The sequence below is a fragment of the Pieris napi genome, chromosome 17 (genome assembly GCF_905475465.1).
Source record: "Pieris napi chromosome 17, ilPieNapi1.2, whole genome shotgun sequence".
NCBI lineage: Eukaryota > Metazoa > Arthropoda > Insecta > Lepidoptera > Pieridae > Pieris > Pieris napi.
Genome location: NC_062250.1, coordinates 10,787,639 through 10,812,286, shown reverse-complemented (window position 1 = coordinate 10,812,286; position 24,648 = coordinate 10,787,639). Strand labels below are relative to the sequence as shown.

General features: G+C 34.9%; 2 protein-coding genes across 7 annotated transcripts; one reads left to right on the top strand and one right to left on the bottom strand.

Moving 5' to 3' along the window:
* The first annotated feature begins 180 nt into the window (after positions 1-180).
* Positions 181-11,981, top strand: LOC125058129 (uncharacterized protein CG5098-like). 4 transcript variants are annotated; one of them, XM_047662174.1, is made up of 9 exons: positions 181-267; positions 589-803; positions 1,651-1,785; positions 2,285-2,397; positions 4,244-4,326; positions 4,841-5,127; positions 5,457-6,389; positions 7,337-7,596; positions 7,994-11,981. In XM_047662174.1, the coding sequence occupies exons 2-9, from the start codon at positions 732-734 to the stop codon at positions 8,295-8,297; spliced, it is 2,187 nt and encodes a 728-aa protein (XP_047518130.1). In that variant the 5' UTR covers positions 181-267; positions 589-731; the 3' UTR covers positions 8,298-11,981. The 4 variants fall into 4 exon arrangements, with proteins under 4 accessions (XP_047518130.1, XP_047518131.1, XP_047518132.1 ...); XM_047662175.1 differs by having other exon boundaries at positions 213-803; positions 1,657-1,785; XM_047662176.1 differs by having other exon boundaries at positions 213-803; positions 2,300-2,397.
* LOC125058130 (cyclin-dependent kinase 2-associated protein 1-like) lies at positions 11,791-24,427 on the bottom strand. 3 transcript variants are annotated; one of them, XM_047662177.1, is made up of 5 exons: positions 24,194-24,427; positions 15,035-15,170; positions 14,090-14,530; positions 13,004-13,136; positions 11,791-12,470 (listed from the first exon to the last, which is right to left on the bottom strand). In XM_047662177.1, the coding sequence occupies exons 2-5, from the start codon at positions 15,162-15,164 to the stop codon at positions 12,143-12,145; spliced, it is 1,032 nt and encodes a 343-aa protein (XP_047518133.1). In that variant the 5' UTR covers positions 15,165-15,170; positions 24,194-24,427; the 3' UTR covers positions 11,791-12,142. The 3 variants fall into 3 exon arrangements, with proteins under 3 accessions (XP_047518133.1, XP_047518134.1, XP_047518135.1); XM_047662178.1 differs by lacking the exons at positions 11,791-12,470; positions 13,004-13,136 and adding an exon at positions 13,742-13,905; XM_047662179.1 differs by lacking the exons at positions 11,791-12,470; positions 13,004-13,136; positions 14,090-14,530; positions 15,035-15,170 and adding an exon at positions 23,422-24,018 and having other exon boundaries at positions 24,194-24,423.
* Between the last annotated feature and the right edge of the window lie 221 nt (positions 24,428-24,648).

Below are 24,648 nucleotides of genomic sequence, written 5' to 3'. Positions count from 1 at the left end.
CGAGCAATAAATATAGAAATAGTAATAAAATTTACTAATATTGTCTTAAAATCTTCTTTTATTTCTTCGCCTTAATAAAACTAGACATCCTATAATGAATGTTTCATAGAAATCAAAGAGATTTCATATAGAGAAACACCATTTCCGTTATCCTGTTTTACCGACATATACGATTTGAAACAACTTTGCAATTTTCAGGAGATGGCGCTAAACTAGCTTTTAAAAACCAAATCGGCCACCATTGTTGCGATTGAATCTTGTGCTAAGGTTTGTGAAGTTTTCAGTTTTCCTGTAATATTTAATCGTTTTTGAGATTGCACGTGAAGTGGTATGATAGTGAATAAAATGAAATTCAATAACAAATCCTTAAAGTAACCTCTAGGGCATATTTTAAAACACTAAACGCGTTCAAAATGTCACGCGAAGTGAGCATCACATCCGTGAGTACCATACTTCGCTCGAACTCGATGTGATATATATGAAAATAACGTGACGAAAACAATAAATTAGTGTAGTAATTATAATGCAACGATTATAACTGATGTTGGTGCATTTTGTGACAAGCGTGTGTCGATGAAAACATTTCAGAATTTTCTGTACACGTCGTAAGGAATCGCAGTTACGCGAGTGAGGTCTTGTAACTCGCCGGTATCATTATGGTGGACTGAAGGAGTGTGGTGTACAATAGGAGTTGAATACGTCGTTACAGTGCCTCCAGGGCTTTGCGCAGGATGTCCGGTGGCTCGCAACATAACCCAAATGGGAGGCAGTCGCAACTAGGGTCCAGTTGGAGTCCTTTACAGGTGGTCATTGTATAATATTGTTTTTTACTGTAACCTATTGTTCTAAAGTTAATTGATTACATCTATGTCAAAGGATAGGAGGATAAGGATACATGTAGTTGAAAATTGTTTGTTGTTCTTTAATATTATGCATCAATGCAATATATGTGCAATAGGTAGGTACAATAATCAGCTGTTTGTAATATTCATGTTGACACTTTTGCTCTACTTATTATTTTTAATGTTGCCATTATTTGCACAAGTATAAAGCTATAAATGAGATAATAGTGATTTACATAAATTATATTTTGGTTAATTTAACAACCACTAAAAACAATTTTTATTATTATTCTGATTGCTTCATGAATAAACACTAAATGAAATAAGCAGTTATTGTGTAGTTAATAATTATGATAAAAATAAATTAATTATGATTCACAGATAGTATTTTTCTAAAAATATTTAAGCTAGTTAAGGGATTTCATTATTAAACTAAAAAAATAAGCTAGATTAAATCCTTATTTATATAAAAATAAGCTCAAGTGTTATTGGAAATTATTATCATTTTATTATTTCTTATAAGACATTCATTTTATTGCTGAAACCTGTACCTTAAATTCAGGGCCTTAGACAAAAATTAATTTAAGTCATCTAGTACTTACGGTAAGCCTATTCTATAAACTAAGGTGGCTTAACTTTAACGGCTTAATTAAGAGACTAGGTAAGATTTATAGTGGAAACTAGGCACTAAGTGTGTCAAAAACATTGGATTTGATATATATGAACCATACATCAAATCCTATAAACCTTAAACTCTTTGGAACTTTTGCTTACTTTTGGATTATTATAAGACATTATTTTTTATCAGTTACAGGTGGCGAACCTGTTAGCGCGCGCGCCTCAAGCGCACATGGCTTCAGAAAGGGGTGTCACATGGCACACGCCCACTCCGCCTCCACATCTCTATCATGTACCAGCGCCATCGCCCCCTGATCCTCTTCAAGTGAGTGCCATTTGTATATTAATATTGTAGCCAATTGCTCTAAATGTGTAATGCTCACTGATGTTAAATCAATCTGCCTTCATGTCCCAAAAACACCATAATTTCTATGTTATTGTGTATTATAGGCCTCTCACTAATAGTTTTAAACAATTGATTTCCTTTTGGAAACGTCCGCCCACTGACATAAAATAATGTGAATTAGAACAACAATCCGTGTTTATTTTACTGACCAAAAAATTTACAGGCCACAACCTGGCTTTGTATGTTGACTATATAAAAACTCATTAATCTTTAACAATTCAACGATTATTTGTATGATTTCAGTAGTTATAGTGCAGTGAAAGATTATTCATATAAATATTATTTTTATTTTGTCAACCGTGATAAAACATTTTTATGGACGAAAAGTAGTTATATTTTCGCCAAATAATTTATATGGTCATGTGACACGAGAAAAAATAGTGATATCTGTCAGTTAAGAAATAAATAAATGAAGTAGATGATACAATTGCAGGCAATGAAAGCGGGCGGCAACGCGGTATTTCGCCACACGGCGACGCCGCCCGACCTCTACCGACATACTCCTACGCCGCCGGACAAACATCTCATGAGGTAAACCCGTAATGTATTTAGTAATGGATAAATGTAGCCATTTAAAAATCGCAACATAAGCAAAAAATATATGGGGCAAACGGGCAGGAGAACTCTTTTCTTGAAGAATCCCTGTAACATGTTACAACTGTAAAAACCTCAGAGCGATAAAAGTTAATAACTTAATTTAAAGTTTAAACAACTTCTCATTAACAAATACATTTTTTAGAAGAAAACTTAACTATACGAAACGCACGTCGCCATCTGACAGTTTATTTTGTGTTTTCTATGGTCAGAATGTGTATATTTATTGCATTTATAAAATATTTGTATTTAATTGTATTTATTTTACATTTATAAAATATTCCTATTTTTTTTACGGTAAATATTAGCAGCAAATAGTTTAAATAAGGTTTTATTATTTCAAGATTGAGTAATGGCAAAGATGTTGTAAAATTCATATATTCGTCTTTGATTGCTAGTACCTATGTAGTTAAATTCATACCCCCACCCACAACTATTATGTCCATCAGGTAGACTTAGACGGTGGTTTTAGGTATTGATAAATAAAGATATCTTAAATAGAGTTTTGTTCGTGTTGTAACCACGTATAACAATAAATACGTTATTTACGTACAATCGAGTCTTTGTACTAGAAATTTTTCCATTTTTCTAAGCTTTTAATGTGTGAGCAATGGCTTAGTAGCTACAGCGATACATCATCATAACATCGTCAGGAAAGCAGCATCTTTAAACCCAAAAAGTCGATAGCGTGAGTTAGGTACCGAAAGCTACACCTACTTGCCTATTAGTAAAAATAATCACGAAACACATACAGAAGTCTGAGATACAGACAAAGATTGCAGAGCCACTGGTTTTGCTCGAGATTGTGTGTTGCCCACACCAAGGCCTCTTCATAACGATGTGTTTACAAGTAGAGAAGAAATAGTAATTTTAAGAAAATAAATAAATTTATTACTAATACAAAAAAGACAATTAAACGGATATAAAATTGCCTACGTTTTTGCAAGTAGTTTTAAGTAAATACTTTAAAATGACGTCGCAATTTTCGTGTGTACTTAGCTGTTTGGGATATTTATAATCTATTTCAGTAATCTTTATAGTTCTTAATACAATAATTACTACAACTGATTACGGCGTGCTTTGAAGGAACAATTATTGCAAATTTAATGCAAAAATTAAATTTCCTATTATGATATTCAATTATACTTACATCTGTGACAAAGAAACAAGACTTAGTGCTATATGTAACTCCCGTTCGTCAAAAATGTATTGGATTTTAACATGGGAGTTAATCCCAGAGGCTCTTTTTCTCTGCCTTTTAATAAATTTAAGAAATGTATTAAAGGAAAGCTGTGTGAAAAGGCTTACTATAAAGTTAACGATTATCTAGTTGATAAAAGGGCCTGGGACTAGTGCTAGACAGGCTACTTCTAATTAATTTGCGATATTTGTTTTAAAATAAGTGTTGTTTTATGATTTGCTATTTTAAAAGAGTACCGAGAGTTTTTTACGCCGGCTGTCTCTCTCGGCCTACACCCTCTGTCTTCTTTGCCGATGAGTAGGGATGTCTACCGACACAAATTTAATAGAGTGGAAAAGGTGATTCTATATATTATATTCCATAATAAACATATTTTATTTTATTATTACTGACATATCAAAAGTACCTAGGAAATATTAAAATTGGTAATTTCCTCCTTTTCTAATTCTTCCTTTTTAATCAGAATAAATAGGATTTATCCTCACTTTACTAGTATTAATTTTAATGAATAATGGGGTAAGGTTTTATTTTTTATAATAATATAGCGTGAAGAAAAATTATGAGCTCCTCTTATAATTACAGACACACTCCATCACCCGGTGATGTGAAGGCTGGATCCGGGATGCCTCCAGCTGACTTGTATCCACATTTGGGTCCAGGGCGAGGTAAATATTCCATATCAAAAGGTTGGTTCGGCTTTAACACATTTATGATTTCTTTCATACTCATATTTCAAACAACAAAAAGTCAAAAATCATTTATTCATATAGGTAACACAATGTACACTTATGAATGTCGAAAAAAATACATTAAATGCTTCTAATTTTACATTTACTGCCAGTTCTCAAATCAAGGGCGTAGAACGGAAGAGAAGAACTGGCAGTAAACTCTCTGCCACTCTTTTTAATCGCCAAGTTTTTGTTTTACACAATGTTTGTAAGGAGCTGCAACCATTACACCATGTTCCACATAACATTTTAAGTGATAATAATAAAATAAATTAAAAACAAAGATTTGTCCTCTATAAGCAGGAGGCATGGTGAAATAGGAGCACGCACTTACATTGTACATATACTGTTTATAGATATACCATACCAATGTTTAACAATTATATAACATAATTAAACATATATGTTTTTATTTTTATATACGTATTTATTCTTAAAGAGTAATATACAGTTTCAGAAAAACTTGTCCGGGCAGAAGAATTCTTAGCATACGCCCGTGGAGGCGTGGACTTGACGGTGGGGTCTCGTGGGGCCAACGGGTCGCCCCATGCCCCAGCTCTATCTGTGAGAGATGCCCCGACGATAAACAGCCTCATAGCCCGCGCAGCGCCACGTCCGTCTCACGCGAGGGTTGATGCTCTCCTGGAGAGATTGTCTGCCCCTGCCCCTTCGTCGCCTCATTCTGTGATTGTGCATTCTAGGGCGGCCCCTACGCCTTCGCCCCCGTCTTCTAATGAGGTATATGTTACGATTAAAAAATAAATCAGTGGCGCTACAACCTCTTTAGGTCTAGGCCTCAGATTTCTGAATCTATTTCATGATCGTTTTTCTATCCAATAGGCACGTGGTGATCAGCCTCCAGTGCCTGACACACGCCGTTGACTTTTTGGGTCTAAGACATGTCGGTTTCCTCACGATGTTTTCCTTCACCGATATGTGTAATATGTAACGATTACTCCCTAATGTATTTCACATGGGATTATTTTTTCTCTTTGATTCCCCTAAACAGGCCATAAGTAATTCTCATAGTAATTACAAACTTTAACACTATATTTCAAATTTTTCAGGATTCAGCCGACTCCTGTGGAGCTCCTCCAGGTTCAAAGCGGAAAAGGAAACCAGAACGCACGATACGAGTACCCATTCCACCTCCGCCGTCTGATATGCCTCGTCCTTTGACCATACAAAATGGAGACACTCACAACGGGCCCGAGAAACCAGTAAAACAAAATGAACCAGAAAAACAGGATAAACAAGACAGACCGGACAAACCACCCACCCCCGAAATGCCAGAACCACACGCCAGAAGAAAAACCCGCTCCGACTCTTCAGAAACAATAGACGATATCGCAGCCCTGATAGCCAACACGGAGCGAAGAGATATCCCCACGGAACCCTTCCCGGAACCGGAAACGCCCATCACGATTGACAAACTCAAAAGTGTCCTAGCTAGTCCCGAACCGGAGAAATCGCCAGTCAAAACACCCCCTAAGTCCCCACCTAAATCCCCGCCGAAGTCGCCAAAAGAACAAAAAGAAAAATCGACACCGAAAGAAGAAATAGAACCGCCTCCGACGGCCGCTGCACCTAGACGCAGGAGCGCCAGAACAAACTCGGAATCTACGAACGTTCCAGTGGAATCACCCTCGGAGGCGAAACCGGCCGAACCCGAAGCCAGCGCAACGAAGATGGCGGAACCCACATCGGCGTTCGTGGAAGTCGAGAATCAAATGGAGAAAATGTTTGGTGATATTGAGGAACCAGCTGAATCTAAAGCTGAGGAGAAGGCTACTGCTAAACCGAAGAAAAGACGGAAATCTGCACCAACGAAAGGAGAGAAAAAGGCCTCTAAGCGGTCTAGCAGGCGGTCGACGGGGGATGAAGGGCCAAGAAGGAAGGTGGCGAGGAAAAAGGGGATAAGTAAGAAAGAGGCTTTGAAGGATGCGTATGACTCGGGAAGTAATGCCAGTTCCAGTCGGTCAAGGGGGCCTTACATTCAGGTTAGCTAATAATCAATTAATCTGTAACAAAGCTGTAAACAAATTTATGGCCATTATAGATATTGATATGTTCTTTAATATTGTGGAACATTTTTTTGTTCTATCGTAATTAGTTTTCTCAGCGCATGCGATGAAAGATATTTTATAGACATTTTTTTACACCATAGTTAACATTATTGTAGTTTTAATAGAGATCCTTATTGTAATTAAAATAACCTATATTAATCAGTGTAGCATTCAAATGGTGAAAGAATTTTTACTTACCAATATACCTTTTGAGCCAATTTGTTACAAACATAATATATAATATATTATAGCCTCTTATCGGACATGACAGTATTTTTTATTTATTGTTCGAGATTGTTCTTTTGTTCCACTTTTGCGTGTCCGTTTGCCATGTGCCAAAGGCAAGCCAAGCTTCTCCATTCTGGCCTTTCTATGGCCACTCTACCCCATGTTGTTCCCGCGACTTGTATAATGTCGTCGTTCCACCTTTTTTGTGGTCTACCTCTCTTTCTCTTTCCATCTCTTGGGTACCATTGTGTGATTATTTTACTCCATTTGTCCTTTCCCCTGATTATGTGGCCTGCCCATTTCCACTTTTGTGGAAATTCTTTTTTTGGGGGCCTATCAATAAAAATCGTCATGTTGTGCTCAGTTGAATTTTAATAAACTTCAAGATTTTCAGTGTACTCAATTACACGTTGTATATGTCCCACTAATGGCCATAGGCCTCCTCTCTTAGGCGAGAGGGAATGGTCTGTAGTCCCCGCGCTAGCCCAATGCGTATTGGAGACATCACATCCATAGAACATAATATCTCTTGGTCAGGGGCCCTCTTGGGTCGGGGCATTTTGCCAGCTCTGCCACCCTATTGTTACGCCACTGTTTAGTTATAATACAAGTGAAGTTATATCATATAAAAATCGATAAAATTGAAATTTCAGATCGTAGGGCCACGTGACTCCCCAGTTTCAGTAGCGGTGGTCAACGCAACGGCGACGGAAGACGACAGACGTACGGCGGACGAATGGCGGAACGGGCTCAAAGCTCGCGGACTTCACGCGAGTACTTTGGGACTGAGATACGACGCCAGTACACCTGATGCCTCGTGGCTTTGTGCCTTTTGTGAGAGAGGGCCCCACCACGCTGGCCTGGGAGACCTATTCGGACCCTATACGGTTGACACCACCTGTGATGAATTTAGGTACGATTTTTTAAGTGAAACGTCACGAAGATGTGCAACGTTTTTGTCTAAGAAGAGTGAGATCGAGAACAAATACACGCTATTGGTTGATGTATTCGTTTAGTAGTTACATATTAGAACTTTAGATAGCAATTCTGTCCCATAACGTCTTGTGCAGTAAACGCAGACTTTTTATTTATTTATATTATCATTAGCACATAATATACAGTGTGTAAACAGTGTGAATATAGAAATACAAATACATGAAGTGATCATATACTGGTACATGATCATCTATTGGGGCTTTTTAATAATTAATTTAAAAATAAGGGTCACTTCTCACATGTGTACTTGAACGCACGCACTTTTTTTTATAATTTGGAGGTTCAAAATATTTATTTTGTAATCTGCATTTCAGATCGCTAGACGAATTATCACAAACCCGATTCCCTAGCGTGGAAGCGGGGGCAGAAGTTTGGTTCCACGAAGCGTGTGCCGTATGGGCCCCGGGGCTCGTCGCAATCGGCGCCCGAATTTGGGGCCTCGCGCAAGCCGTTTGGGGCTCTCGGGCCTCAAAGTGCGCACATTGTTCCACGTCCGGAGCGCCGATTGCCTGCGCGACCAGAACTTGCCGTGCTAGGGCTCACCTGCCCTGTGCTCGCACAAACAAGTGGCAGTTGGACGATGAGAACTTCAAGGCTGTATGTCCTCGACACGCTTAGCACACTGCCCAATAGTGATAGTGTTACACCAGTGATTATGAAAGTGTTTGTGAAGTGATTGAGATCAATTTTGGTGACCGTTTAAAGTGTAGATTGGTTAGTCATGCACTCGTTAGTGTTTTGGCCAGAACGTACCCACAAGTCTTTCAGTTTGTATTGAAGCCCGAGTGTGAATTTGACTGGTAAGAAAACAGAATAGATATGCCTGTCCTGACCTGGATTACGGAACATCAGTATTGACCTTTTAAAATGAAAGTTTTAGGCTGATGGAGTTTATCAATAACAAATTTTTTAAGCCAACTAAATGTATTGAAGATCTTAAAGAACTAATTTTTATGTATTGTGGTCTGTAACGCATTCATTTCACCAACAAATGGTCTCTCAGTACCTGTGTGACAGTCATGCCTCAGTTACCGTAATAATCCCACTTATATAGTATAGCAACTCGGTTCTTGTTTCAAGGGACCAAAATTAACTTCCGAACACCTAATCCCTTTATTCTAGCATTGGTTTCTATGAAATATTCTTGAACCTTAATTAGTAGCTTGTGCGATTTAGTATTTTAGCACAAATTATTTGTAACGGATGATAGATCACATGGAGTGGATGCGGTTGTAAATTCAATTAGTTCATTGAATTGTTACAATTTTGTATAAAATTTACAGTATTTTATTGAGCTGTCAATACTCAATCGCTTTTAATGGTTTCAAATTCTTTGAATACTTTTGTATCTGAAATTGGAATCTCTCATAAAATATAAATCATGTTTCATTCGAGTAATTTTGCCAAATAATTCTTACCGAGATGGAGAATAAAATTGATATAACCAGAGGTGTTCTGATGCCAAATGCTTAAATGCATTTTCTATATTTTTGTGATATGAATTTGTCGTAACAATTATAGATCTTGGTTTTTTTAAGTATATTGTATTATGGTGACGAAAACTTAATACCGTTTATATAGAAGTAAGAGTCAAATTTGGAAGTATCACTGGCGGTATAACATACCAAGTACATAATATATTTAGTATAGATAATTGTAGATATATACTTTGTTATAAAGTTTTAGAAGTAATTTATGAATTGCAGCATCACTGTACATAAGTCATGGGATTGTATATATAGTGTAATGTATATATATCAGTTGTAGCATCAGAACACCATTTATTAGTTGTAGGTAAACTGTACTATATATTGTACAGTTAAAGCCTCATAGGATTAAAATTCTATACAGGTGGACGGAGATTGACTTAAAAAGGCAAAAATAAAGTAAAATTTTAATACAATAAACTAAAGTTAAAACCTCACTGAAATTTTTTTTTTAATTCTTAACTTGTGAATATTGTTTACAATTTTAGTAGAATACAAAAATGTGCTTAGTATGTCAATACTTCCACCAATGCCAGTTGTTTGTCTGTGGCAGTATTGCCATTCTTGAAAAAGTTGCCAGTTTTTTACTTACAAATAAAATGGTACTAGGATACAGACACCTGTATAGTTTTTAGACTGTACTTTATATTGTATAGGCATAAGCGCCAATGTTACATATGGAATAAAACTATTTACTCTATCGAAACTGTGTTTAGTTAATAGTTACCTATTAGTTTCACAAACAAAGCATTATATTTGGTGATATAACATGACTACATGCAATGATGCTAGATTTTATTTTATTCTCAAACATCACAAGAAATACAATTTTTATTAGTTAGAGAGCACAGTCTAAAATTTAATTTCAAAAATGGCAATAACTATTAAATTTTTCTGTAAATTTTAGCAAAACTTCAGTGAAACTCCCGCTTTTTTATCTTTATTATTTTTTTAGTATTGGAGAGAAAACCAAAATTGCAAAAAAGCAATTTTCTCGGAGCCACGATATAGTAGAATTATATGATTAAAGGACATAATAATACGTCTTGTGTAGGAATTTTAAATTTTTTATAGTTAACATACTAAAATTTTGCTATCATCTGATGGTAGGGCTGGGAATGTTGACAGCCACCTTAAGTCAGTCACATAGAAAATTATTTGTTTTAAAACTAATACAGTTTCAGACAGAAATAGTTTTATTTCAGTATATAAAGAAAATCTGAAAACAGTATTTACTAGAACTATCCATAAATTTAGTGAAAATCAAGCTAGGGAAACGTCGCGGGCGATTTTATTGTTAATTAAAATTAAACCAACCAATTTAAGTTTAAATTGGTTGGTTTAATAGGTTTACAATAAATGTGATGGTGTATTTTATCTGTTTCTATGTTTCCTTTATAAGTCGGAAACAATATTTATTTCGAAAAAGACTAGAATATAATGTCTAAAATGAAAAAAACAACTACAATGAATTGAACAAAATAACATGTATGGGTAAGATTCTGAGTCAAGGCTAAACTAGACTTACATAAGTCAAATCCATATTTTGACACACGGAGCTGATACTTACCCTAAGTTGACTTTGAGCTTTACCCATAAACATTCTAAATGCCTTATATATGTTCTGTCACTGTCATTTAAAACACATAAATGAAACAAATATTTTACTTATCAAGGATTTATACCATATAAGATTTAGCACTGTTATCTTTAAGAATACATATATTCACTAATCCAGAAAAATATTAAATTAAAATTGCCTTAGTATACGCTATCGCGTTTATTGTAAGCTTACGTCTAGAAAAAAATATGTAAAGATATATAATTGTATCTAACAATAAAAGACAGTGTTGCCATCAGCTACCAAACTAGTCGCCAAGTTTTTAATTTCTTTAAAGGGTCATTGATGGAACTAATGTATGATTTATCTCAAGTCATTAAAAGCCCGAAGAAATATTTATTGCAACAGTATTACAAGTTCATTTTGGCATGTGATAGGAATCGAAACTCATGTGATAATAGGTAACTTTTTTTTAATACCGAAGGTTCATTATTCTTTGCGCAATGCTTATAACTCTTTAAATTGCCAAAATGTTCTTGTAAGACTACTAAATGTATACTTTTTCATCAATATTATAAAGACAGTTTTTAGTCTATGGCTGAAAATTTTAACAGTGTTGCCCGTTAAGAAATCGAGACTTCACAGAGTAAACAACGCAGCAATAACGCAAATGCAGGGTAGTGCGCATGAATATACATATTTTTATTAAAACATGTTAGACCTCACGTGTCACTAAGAAACTATCTTTTCAGTTTTAATTTTTTTAGAAAGTTGATTTAAAAAAAATTATCAACATTGAAATTTAAACAGCATTTTTGCACTTTTGAAAAAATATCATTTTTTTTCTTTACCGCTCAAGGCGGATCTATCTATCACTATTAAACCTTAAAAGATAACAAAATGTTTTAAGCATTTGTATATTATGCTTTGAGTAGCTTCGATAAAATTTTAACTAAATGAATTTTAGCGGGAATGTGGTGTAAATTAATCATACTTTCCAGTGAATTAGAATAGATGTAGAGAATATTAAGGTACAAATTTATAGTAGGAATGATCAGGCCAGTTTAGTGTTTTAAAAAGTTTATTCAGACATGATGGCGCGTAGATGCGAACAATATCGGATACTCCAAAGCCTTTATAAGTAAATGGTGTAATTTTTTAAACAATTACGGCAAATCTACTTTAAGTATGTAATTGTTATAAATTATATTTATCATGACATAAGCAAATTGAAATACAACATGTTTAAAATGATTTTAGTATTTTTATTTAGAATCGCGTTTAAATAGAAAACAATTGTTTTTACAAGTTTATTGTTACATTGGCTAGCTCGTTTAATCACCTTTATAAATATATAAAATCTATTTTAACAAGCGAGGTTTTACTTATACATTCTTTCATAATAAAACATATAATCATAGTACTTTGGTATTGTCAATATTAATTTCCCCGATACGCAGATTACAATCGTAAAAAGAACACGTGGCTACCATAGACAATTCTTTGTTTTCGAATTTCCAATCCGCACCGTAGGCTATACTCTCGTGTTCTAAATATTCATAGAGAATTTCAATTGTGTCTTCTGCTCGAAGAAGCCTAAAACCTCCATACATGCAAGCGGCTAAAATGACGCTTTTGCGATTTGGATGCCATTTAAGGCGCCAAACACCGCCGCCAACATTTGTTTCAGTTAGACAGCGTTTCATCTGCCTAGCGTCCCAAAGACGTACTTTTTCGTCGTAGCTAAAAAATAATATATTTATGTATATCTTAGGCCTGCTAAAAATACTAATTTTCAGATAATATTGTGTGAAGCTTCCTCCACTTCCTGATATCTGCTTCTAAAATCTCTGAAGGGAGGATAAGCGGAGAACTAAGATTTTTCGCACATATACTTTATGCAAGTACATAGTAGAGAGTGGCTTTGTGCACCAATAGAGTTTCTTTCTACGTGCACATTTAACATTCGCTCGAACGGTGAAGGAAACCCGTTTTGCCTTGGACCCAAATAAAACAGGCGACGGCGACGGTGTCAGGCACAGGAGGCTGATCACCTACTTGACTATTAGATCTGACTAGGTGATCACGAAACGTTTTACTATACTTGGGTACAGAAAAACGCTACGGCGCGTTACATGGGGGGGGGCGTCAATAATCTCCAAAAATTGCGTGATAATACTTGAACGCTCCCTTCGGCAATACCCTCTCCAACCGGGATTCAAACTCGTGATACGCGGCCATGCTGAACGCTTAACCAATTAGTACGAGTAAGTTACCTCCCCGTTAGTAATTGGTGTTCAACATCGACGTGGCTCCGAATAGCTGTAACTCCAGCTTCGTGGCTTCGGTTTGTCATTACTACGTCTGGAGATTTACGGTCGAAACATTTCAACACGCAGTCATCGCCACCTGAATTTAAAAAAATACATAAATTAATTTGTCAAAAACAAAGTTTTATAAACAAAATATATCTTCTGTGCGTTAGTCTTCAATTAAACTCCTAAATGACTGGACCTAATTCGATCGAAATTTTTGAAATTATATTTCTTTTGGCGCGTTAGGGAAAATTGATAAGAGTAAATTTTTTACGATGCGCGCGCACACCGTTACAAAATATCAATACCCTGAAGGTAGTTATAGTCAATATTTTATTTTGTGATATTTAAATAAACTTTATTTAACTAGATAGTGCGTTATAATATAACTTTCAATGTATTAAATACCTTTTTTCTATTGTTAGTGTCATCTTTTTTACAAACGTAGAATACAATTTTTATTTTGTTACGCCAAAGAAGTATAACTTCTAATGCGTGTACATAAGTACACACACATTTTTTTTAATGTGTCGTAGATTCGAGCTCCTGGATTCGCCAATCCACAGAACTGTGCCGTTGGTCGCAAAACGCGGATTGCAGACAGTCCAAAATGGGACTGCCAGCAGTTAACCCGCTTATGACAAAGCGACTTCTAAGCCTCAAAAGAATTAATCTTAAAATAATGGTAAGGACAATTACGTCACTGTCTCCTTAATAAACATCTTGTCCTTGGCGCGACAGCCATTTCCTTGTGCAGAGGCTATTTCAGCGCAGAGAAATCAGTCACCCACGTAATCCTGGAGCGTGACTGTAGCTTCCCTACGAGCAGAAATCCACGGAGCAGTGAGGTAGCTCCGTGAAGCCTGCGAAGGGCCCAGGAAACTTTTGAGCTTCTGGAAGGAGCTAGGCTGACTTAATTAGTCCACAGTTTAAGAAACTATTATGTAGGTACATTTTCTTGTTTAATGAAAATAAATAAATTTTAATGAATAGTGAAATGACAGCCTAATAAAAAAAACTAAGGATTTACAGTTTTAGTTTCCTTACCTGTATAAAACACATCCGAATTCCAATAATTAAATGCAGCAATCCAAGCTTCATATCCATGAGCTTGCCACTCACCAACTTTTTCTAAAGTATCATCCACCTTCCACAATGTTACATTTCCCGCCGAGTCGCTAACAATAACACTTGTATTTCCATTATATTTATTCGTCGACCAATCAAGTGAGAGCGCTAGAACATTTTCACCAATCACAGCTTCGAGCCAACGTTCCAATTTTAAATTGACCAATCGGTACAGATGTAAACTACCCTCAGATGTCACAGCACCAAGAACTGGATGACCATCAATGCAATTATAGCTCCATTTTTGGTCTAAAATTCCTGCTGTATCTATACTTTGTATAGGACATATCTCATCCATATCATCGCTGACTTTGAATAAATAAATTCTTCCCAGTCTTTTCTGCTTTTTAGTAGACCCATCTAAAAATTTAATCGAATCAAGCAAGCAATCGCTATTTGTAAGCAAAATAACGGGTGTCTTAAAAAGTTCGGTACGTATGATGCCGGCAGTGGATTTTATTACTGGCTAGGACAATAACGCGACAAAAGAACGCACGTACATAGCTCCGTAGTTTTAACTAACTTTGGCAATTTAAAAAGTACTTTTTATTATTAAATTACCGTTAATAAGATGGTTTGTGATTTCGACGCTTTAAGAGGTTTGTGGTTCAATCCAGGGACGTTAGGTACATGGAGCTTACAATGTACGTACAAAATGTAAAATTAGAAGCATTTAATACGTATTTATTTTTTGACGTACATTGTGTTACCTAAATAAATAAATGATTTGAATTACAACAACTATGTCCCAAGATGAAGGTCCTATCTCCGTACTGGTTTAAGAAATGTACGCGACGTATCCGGCCAAAAGAAAAATATTTTAACACAAAAACAGAAGAACCAATAACAAAAATTAAATCTCACCTTCATCGGTTTTATCGAGTTGGTAAGTCCCACACACAAGTATGTCCGTGTAGGGCTCCACAGGACACCACTCTACGGAATCGGCGCTGTAACTTGTGCACCACTTGTGTAGAGTTTTCCAAGATGACATTGTGGCCTAAAATATTTTATCCTAGATTAATTTATTGTTTCAGAGGTTTGACCCTTTAATCAAACTTACAACTCCAGTCGACAACCATATAAAGTCTATTACCATCGAATTAGGCATTAGTGAAACAGACATACACAAGAGTCTAACACGTAATGTAAGGGCTCATGCACACGAGACACGGCTCGCGGTTGCGCGGTGAGCCGCCGCCAGCGCCGGCGTCATGGTGTTCCATACAAGACTGACGACCGGGCTTAGACCCTCTCTACGTCTCTCTCTTATCTCTACTAGTCTGGTAGGCATGAGCCGTAAGGGTACAACTTCGGTAGATGATGTAAAAATTATTGTAGTAATAGAATCTATTGCAAGTTCATAGAGAATTTTTTTTGGCGCCCAAATAAATTGTAATCTATTATAAAGTTTTTTTTTTGATAGGAAACAGAGTACAATTACTTAATATACAGAATGTGCATACTCTATAGAATAGCAAACAAAGTAAACCATTTAATAAATAACAATACTAATATATTAGGTAGAATACAACCAAATTAATGAGGATGAAACCACAGACAATCGCTAGTCTACTACAAAATGTGAGAAAAGTCAAAGAACAATTTCTTAAAAATACAATTAACTATAACATATTGTAAGAACAGGATCTGAAATAAAACTACATAATTAATTTATTTATTTATAATAAAAATAAGTCCGTACATGAATAAATACAGTATACACTAATTCTTATATTTGAAACATATCAATATATCTATATCGTCTTTTCAGACCTAATTAAATTGCTAATATTTGTACTATTTTATGGTTCATCTCTTACTAATTACATTTTATAGAGAACTATTAAATTACAATGAAATTATTTCCAACATTCAAATTGAGAAAATTAAATAGTAGCATCAGAGCGTAAAAAGAGTTGATCCATTTATTTCAAGATCTTTTATTTAAATGATCATGTTATGGTAGGGGAGCCCACGATGCTAAATGGGGATTTACTCGAGCGTCGTAGAGACCTATTGGGATGCAAAGCTTAGATAAAAAGAAGAAAAAAATGTTATATGATAAATTCCTTTTCATCGGTGGGGGAAGCGGCTATAGATAGTTAAATATGTAAAAAAAAACTGTTGCATGGACATCCTCGAGCGCGTCAGATATTGATAGCATCTATGCCCTACGTATTTTTAATAATGTACGTATGTTAATCTGATCGTTTGCATGATGCGGGTGGTTGTATTTAAGGGTTGAAAATTAAAAAAAAAAAAAAATTATCGAGCGCGTCAGATTTTCTAAGGGAGTGTTAAGTGCACCAAAAAAAAGCTCTCATTCACTAATCTGACGATTTCGATGGGACTCAAACCCACAGCCATTTTCTTAATTTGCAAAAAAAAATCGCAATTTTGAAATACTCAAGCGCGTCAGATTAAGATATATGTGGTTCATCTTTATGTTCTAAACGTATTGTCTCATAATCTGACGATTATCTAGAGGGATTCGCCTGATCTGACAAAAAAAAAATAGAAAAACGGTTCACCTAAAGGGCCATCCCTGCAACTTCCCGCTAATTCCATTCCTGGGCGCTTAAAATTAATATTTTGAGCTCGCTGAGTTCAAAGAAATAACATTTCTATGCATTTGAGCTCTCCAAGCTCGAAAGTCTGATAGAAGTTTCATAGAACACTATTTTTGGAATTTTCAAACCGCAATAACTTTTGAATGGATCAAGCAATTTTCACGCGGTTGGCGGCATTCGACGCAGTTTTATCATCCTCATAAGTCATTTTGCAATTTTAATTGATCGAACCACAAATTTCGGAGTAATCCCGAAAAAACACTTTTTCGGGTTTCTTTCGTGTACGATATCTCTCGAACGAATCAACCGCTTTTGACCAGCTTGGTGGCGATCGACGTGGTTTTTCAAGCTCAAAGGCGGATTAGTTTTTGAAGTTGATCGATAAAGAAACCACTTTAAAAAAAATATTTCTTATTTTTTTAAGATTTTTCAAAATTTCTCAAAATCTGTCGGTCCGAAGCGGTTCAAATTCACAGGAAATGTAATTTTGAGGGAAATATTTAGAACGCCGTTTAGTAGATTCCGATCGGTTTAAGGAAATGTAGGCATCACGCAGCTGCACGCATTTAACTTTATCGACGAATTTTTGTTATTTCGGCTTGCGGAAATCGTCAGATTATATATTTTTCATTATTCTTGAATTATTTCCTTCAAAATAAAAAAAAAATTAGCTACGCTCGAGAATGTCGAGATGACGTTTTTTTTTTACAACTTTGTTGCCCTCCCCTTTTTTTCCGTCACTCTCAAATTGTCAGATTAGTGGAATATACACTTTTTAGGATGTAATTAACTCACCCTACCTTAATCTGACGCGCTCGGGAATTTCTGATGGTCAATTTTTTTTTACTAATCTGATCCTGTCTCCTTCACGCGCGGCCTTATATATGGGCCTCATATTTTGTGGAGGTACTTAACCGGGTACAAGGTATCCCCCTATATATTAATCTGCCGCGCTTTAGTAAATCCCGAAATCCCCTCTTGGGCTCCCCTACCATTATAACCACTTTTATTCTTTAAAAGCATGGTTCCGTATTTAATACACAATTGTTCTTAATTCAAATAAGTAAAAATCAAACATATTGACAGCATCTTTTAACAGATAAATTTAACAACAATTAAACTCTTTATTATTAATTTAATCAATTTATAATAGAGTATTAAACTCATTGTCATAGGATAACCTGTTTTTACATGACTACAACTATTAAGCTGTAACTTTAGTTCTTTGTAAATTCTCAATTTGAATATGGGGTCCTGTTTTATGTGTAACATTGGCATAGTTAAAAGAATATATGAAAAAATACAATATAAAAATATCAAAGTGGACTACACAAATCATTACTTTTAGGTAAGTACTTAATTAATGGTAACTTAAACATAATTACTGCATATATCTTCTTATCACTACTTATATCTATCAAGTATACTTCAACGGCAGTTGGACCTTTATTGTGTGAAAGATAATCTGTGGTATTTTACGACTAGTGCTACATTAAATAATCATGAACTTGCATGTCTGTGTTAAAAGAAATCTTAAATCATCAACACTTCTAAAAAAATCCAAGAATAATGGACATCAGGAAATCATTATTATTTTAAAAATACTATCGATTTACGTATCAACATTTTATCCAACAGAAAAGTAAGTTAGTTGTAGCTAAATGCTTTTCGATACCTGAATACAAACTAAATTATGTACAACTTAGCTCTATTTTAAAATAAAAATTATCAAATGAATGAGCACAATTCTTACAAACTAATTCTAAGCTGAGGTTTGAAAACTTGTTATGACATACATAACAATACTAACAGCCACTAAATATCATTGTACTGTAATTTTCGAGAATATTAAATTCTTAATTAATATCAACCACTAAAACATATTTATATTTTTGTCTGAGGTAGATTTTCACAATAAATGTTTCAATCACAGCCCTATGGACATATAACACATGACATATGTGACTGACCTAACAGATTCACAAAATTACACCATTGATTTTTTTACCATTGATAAAATACTCTCATACGGTTATAACTTTTCATGGCATTCAGATATAAGCCCTTTACTTATAAAAACTAAATTTTTAATTACACTATTTTGATTAAAGTATTATTTCATCTCTTTCTATAAAATTCTGTTCACTGAGGTGAAAAGAGAACAATTTGTACATTAGTTAAAATGGTGCAAATAAGGTCATTGATTTTTTACAAATAAGAGATAACAACTTCAGTGATTATTCATAGAAATCTCATCCATGTAAGCCCAATATCTTTCTCAACTGCCAAATCTTATCTAATTTACAATAAGTAAATATTTTTAGAATTTTTAAAGTATACCATATCATTTCCATTTTAAAACATTTTGTCTGTCTGTCCATTGAAAATATGCCATAAATTTAATTTAGCTTTACAAAAATGGAATATAGCACATTGTTGGTGGACATATTTAGATGCCAACTCCTCCCGATTGTGTCACTGTAATAATCACCAACTTTGTAATTATAAAAGGAGTTATAATTGTTAAAGAGTTGACATAAAATAAATTTGCCTGAGAATTTGTTTTTAGCACACAGTTTTTTTTGGGGTTAAATATAATGATCACCATAAAATGCTTTGATACCCTTAGTTCTTTTACCAAAAATATATACTTAACACCAGATAAATAACGTCTAAAATTACAATAGTACTAGCTATTTTAGTCACGACTGCACTTCAAATTGTATTCGAACACCAAATGTAGTAAATGATCACCAAATCTTAGCGAGCAAATTAATGCGCTATTTCTGCCTAAATAAACCACTATGATTGACATAAAATGTAGGCTTATTACCAAATGAAGCATTATGATGCCATATTTAAGAGCTTATTACACTACGCGATATTCAGACAGTCTTACTAAGATTTAGCATAATGTAATAAGAGTTAGCAAGTTAGCCTGTCTAATTAGACTGACCGAATGGGTTCGGCGGTGCTTACTTGCTTACTTGCTGAATATCGCGTAGTTTAATAAGACTTAGCACGCTTAACCGTTCAGTCAGCGCGTGGCAGCCGCAGAGCAAAGACATTCGTACATGTTTGTTTTCTATGGCCGCGTGCACCATGGCATGTTCGCAAGAAAAAAAAGTACTTTTCAATATTATCAATTTGTACCGAGACATGCCATATTTATGGCTGAATTATTGATCGATTTATTAATAATTGATTTATTGATGACCTTAGGTCTTGATAGGAGTTGCCCGTTGCCAGGAATCTTAAAGTAACTACCAATCTTTGTTTTGTCAAACTGACACTTTGTCTAAGAACCGTATCTTCTTTTTGAATGTCTCCTACTCTAAGGTAGTTTCTTAAGTCACATGGTTCCAAAACACTCAGTATTTGCATATTTGATAATTTTTCTCGCAAAAGTAAATACTCTTTCACCCATATTTTTCTTTTATTTTTGAAGTTATACTTCTTTAGGCGCGTTATGAAAAATTGATGAGAATGAAATTTTACGATGCGCGCGCACCGTGACACAAAATTAATAGAATGAAGTTGCCCACGGAAGATGCTACGGCATTGGACATAATTTAAAAACAACATTCGAATAATAATAGAATTTATGTTAGACTTAATGTAAGAAAATAATAATAAATATTTATTTATTAAATTTTTCAAATGTAAACTGAACTTTATTGACTATAATGACTCCTTTTCCAGTCTTTGATTACTTAATTGTAATTAATTATTTGTATGCAATAAAAAACTATTTTTAATAATGCCAAAGAAGTATAACTTCTTACGCGTGTACATAAGTACACGCACCCTTTTTTGTATTTAAATTAATAGACGCGGCAAGAGCTATGGCGATTTTCTGGTGCTTTGAAAGTTTTCCCATCGCGAGACAACCGTCACCGACTACGTACGCTTTGCAAATGAGTAAAATGAGTTAGCTTGCGATATTCAGTCCAGTGTAATAGCGAGCTTGACTAGTTAGATTTTAAGACAGTCTTACTAAGACTGTCTGAATATCGCGTAGTGTAATAAGCTCTTAAGTTATGTCTGCGGCTTACGATCCTCTCCCACCACACCGCAAGCGCCGCGCACGCCCGGACACGATCGCCAATTTAGTCGCGTGCGAGCACTTGCTTTTATTGGGTGTGTTTTGGTATCTATCTTCTTTGCAATGGCGAATGAAAACTTAGCGGGACCGAGTTCGTGTGCTCCGCTGTTGAGTACTTCATCGGAATCAGATGAAGACGAATATAAAATCACAGAGCATACGAAAAAACGTCGAAGGCAAAATAAAGTTTGGGTTTTTGAAAGAAAATTTATAACTGTGCGGAGCGCTGAGGAATTTATCAAAAATGAGAAGACCTGGTCAATACAAAAAATTCATACGACTGAAGAAGGAGTAAAACGTTACTATCGTTGTAACAAAGTGAAGCTTCGGGCTGAAATTCAGTGTTCTGCCGCGATTTATCTTTTATTTGACGCATCGTGTGATGATATATTATTATTTCGTACTGAAACATGTCACGACCATGAAAATTCTGACTGTCAGTCGACTAGGGGAATAAATGAGGCAACGAAAAAGGAAATAGAAAAACTATTCGAACTGCGTTTGAAACCTAAATCTATTATGAAGAACTTAAGTAAAATTAATGGACTAGTTCTGCCGACTAAGTTACAGTTAAACAATTATCTTAAAATCATACGTAAGAAAAAATACGGGCCATCGGTAATAAGCTTGGGACAGCTTGAATTATGGTTAAAAGAAAACTCTGAAATACCTGATGACGGTCACGAAGTTTTTGTTTTGGCGTATGAAATTTCTGAAGATGATTTAGATCAGAACTTCCGGTTCATGTTAACGACGAAATATTTAATTGGTCTATCACGCCAATGTTCTGTTCTTCACGCGGATGCCACATATAAGCTCATTTGGCAAGGGTTTCCAGTACTTGTGATTGGAACTACAGACAGAGATAAACATTTTCACCCATTTGGATTAGCTGTGACAACAGCTGAACGAACGGAAGACTTCATATTTTTATTTTCCGCATTAAAAAAAGCAGTTTTCTCAATATTTTCATACACTTTAAGTTGTAAAGTTTTGGTCTGTGATGCAGCGAAGGCTATACAAACTGCCTTTGCGTGCACATTTGGAACAGATACAGTCATAAGAATGTGCTGGGCGCATGCGAAAAAGAAGATGCAAACAAGAGTAGAGCAAAGTGTGCAAAAGAAATCCCAAAAAGAGATCTTACAAGATATTGATGCTTTACAGTGTGCCTCAACTCAGGAAATATTTGATCGAGCCAGCGAAAAATTTTTGGACAAGTGGAAAGCCGAAAAAGATTTTGTTACATACTTTGAAAATGAATGGCTAATACTAAATCGTTTCTGGTATTTGGGCGCATCTCTGGGGACTCCTGCTACAAACAATGCTCTGGAATCTTTCAATAAAACAATAAAAGATGGTGGCACGCTTCGTGAGCGTCATCCTTTGGCGCGGTTCTTAGTAATTGCTTCTGATATAGTCAAGGACTGGTCTAATGAATACGTGATTAATAATACTGAGAGACGGTTCGCTCAACTGCCGACAGTATCTTTAAAGATGTGGACAGAAAGTTACCAATGGGCAAAACTGTCGAAGCAGGTGCCATTAAAGAATAGTACTGAGCTAGTTTGCTCATACAGAATTCCAGCTGGGTCGGATTTAGATTGCAAAAATTATGAAAAGCCATGGGAGACCTTTGACGAATACAAAGAGCAACATTTTAGAGAGTGGGAAGTTATAATGCCCCGAGAAAAGGAAAATTGGTTACACGGCACATGCAATTGCCCAAAGTTTCTCAAAGATTACATTTGCAAGCATCTCGTTGGATTGGCGATTCGGCTTAAGCACGTCCAGCCACCTTCAGAGGCCAGAGCTATTCCGATTGGCATGAAGCGCAAAAGAGGACGACCAGCCAAAGCTAAGAAAGCATTAATTGTGCAGTGAATTAATACAGAAGACTGATTCTTCTTAAGATTTTTTAAATGCTTATTATTAGTTTAGTTTTAAGATCTTTGAACTGTTTATTATTAGTTTTAAGAGGACTATCTTTTTAATGATTGTTTCAATAATTAAAAAAGGGATTATTGAAATTGTAAGAGTTTTATTTTTTATTTTAGGTATAGCATTTGGTTGTAAACGAAACGCTCAAGATAATTTTTTTTTGTAGTGGTTAATCAATTTGGAGACAAAAAGGTTAGGAGTAAATTTACTTTACTGTGTTTGGCAAAATATTTTTTTTGCCGAGGGTAATTTACTTTAATCGGATAACGAGATTTTATTTTTTTGCATTTCATTTTAAATTAAAATATGGTTAATAATTTGGTTTTCATTAACTATTTTTGGGCTAACAATGAGTTTTTTGGAGCCAGTTTGCTTAAATAGGATAGCAAGATGTAAAAACTTTGGTTATAATTTTACATTAAAATGCTGTTTTAATTTTGGCGATCATTTACTACTTTTGGGTTAACAATGATTTATTTGGAGTCATTTTGCTTAAATAGGATAGCGAGATGTTAAAACTTAGGTTGTAATTTTACATTAAAATGCGGGTTTAATTTTGGTAATCATTTACTATTTTTGTCTGTTATATGTTACTATACCTGGTGGTAAGTTAAACATAAGCCGTTTTTTTTAGATCACCAACAATGCACATTTATGTGTTTACTCATAATATTCATATAAACTTATACTTTAATTTCTAAGTACCCTGAACATTAAGTTAAATTTAAGCTAACATTTATCTTAAAATCATATTGAACCCATAATGTTTTTGCTATACTTGAAACAATATTATTGTTCCACACTTTTAAACCCAAAAACCTGACATTATCCAACTAATTGAGGTATGTAAAATTGACTGCGGTAAGTCAAATAATTACTACTGTCTTGCTGATCGCTCTGTCTCAATGAGGCATTCTCTGACCAGAATTCTAGCATGTACAATACCTCTTTTTAACCGTTCTGCCGAGCTACGACTACCAGAGTAGCTTGGTCTTACTTCTTTTCCCATTTCTTCAATCACGGCCAATAATTGAGCATACTTTGACATACCGTTGTCCTTATCTTTACCATTTGAAGATGGTGACGACGCAGGAACAGTGGATATAGTCGCGTGGCTACTACCCCCGTGACTTAAATCCTTATGGCTGCTTTTTCCATTCATAGGTATAGCTGTTACAGTGACATCGCTTAGTTTAGACTCAACTGCTTGGATGTCCATAGCTTCCATCCTGGAAATCATGTACAGCGATGATAAATAAGACGCCGACTAAACAAATGTAATATGATCTTAACTTACCAACCAAATAAATATCACAACACTTGAGCTGACGTTACACGCGCGATAAACAAAATATCTTTGACGAAAACGTATTATAGTTAATAAATCATTAATTTAGGACATACCCGAATAGTTGTTTTCTTGGTCCGACGATTTGGATATCTTTCTTTGATTGTTTTCTTAATTGAATGACAACAATGTAAACAGGTTTGAAGTTTACACTTCGCAGATCCACTTTTGGAAAATGGACAGTAAAAATTTAAGGTTGTTGCTTGATAAATATATAAATTTAATAAAATGTTTTTTTTATTAAATTGGTATTCAATTGATAAAAATCATTGACAGAAAAATAATGACAAATGACAACTTTTCTTGTATACCATGACCATGGATACAAGTCTTTCAGTCGGATTTTTTTACCAAGTGTAGCAGTGTATAGCTTCTATATGATATAATTTTTTACATTAATTAAAGAAATATTGTATCGCAAAGTAATCAACATTAGGAAATGGAAAGTGGAAATATATGTATTTAATGCGATCAAATATACATATTTCGTGTCAAATCAGAAAATATTTAA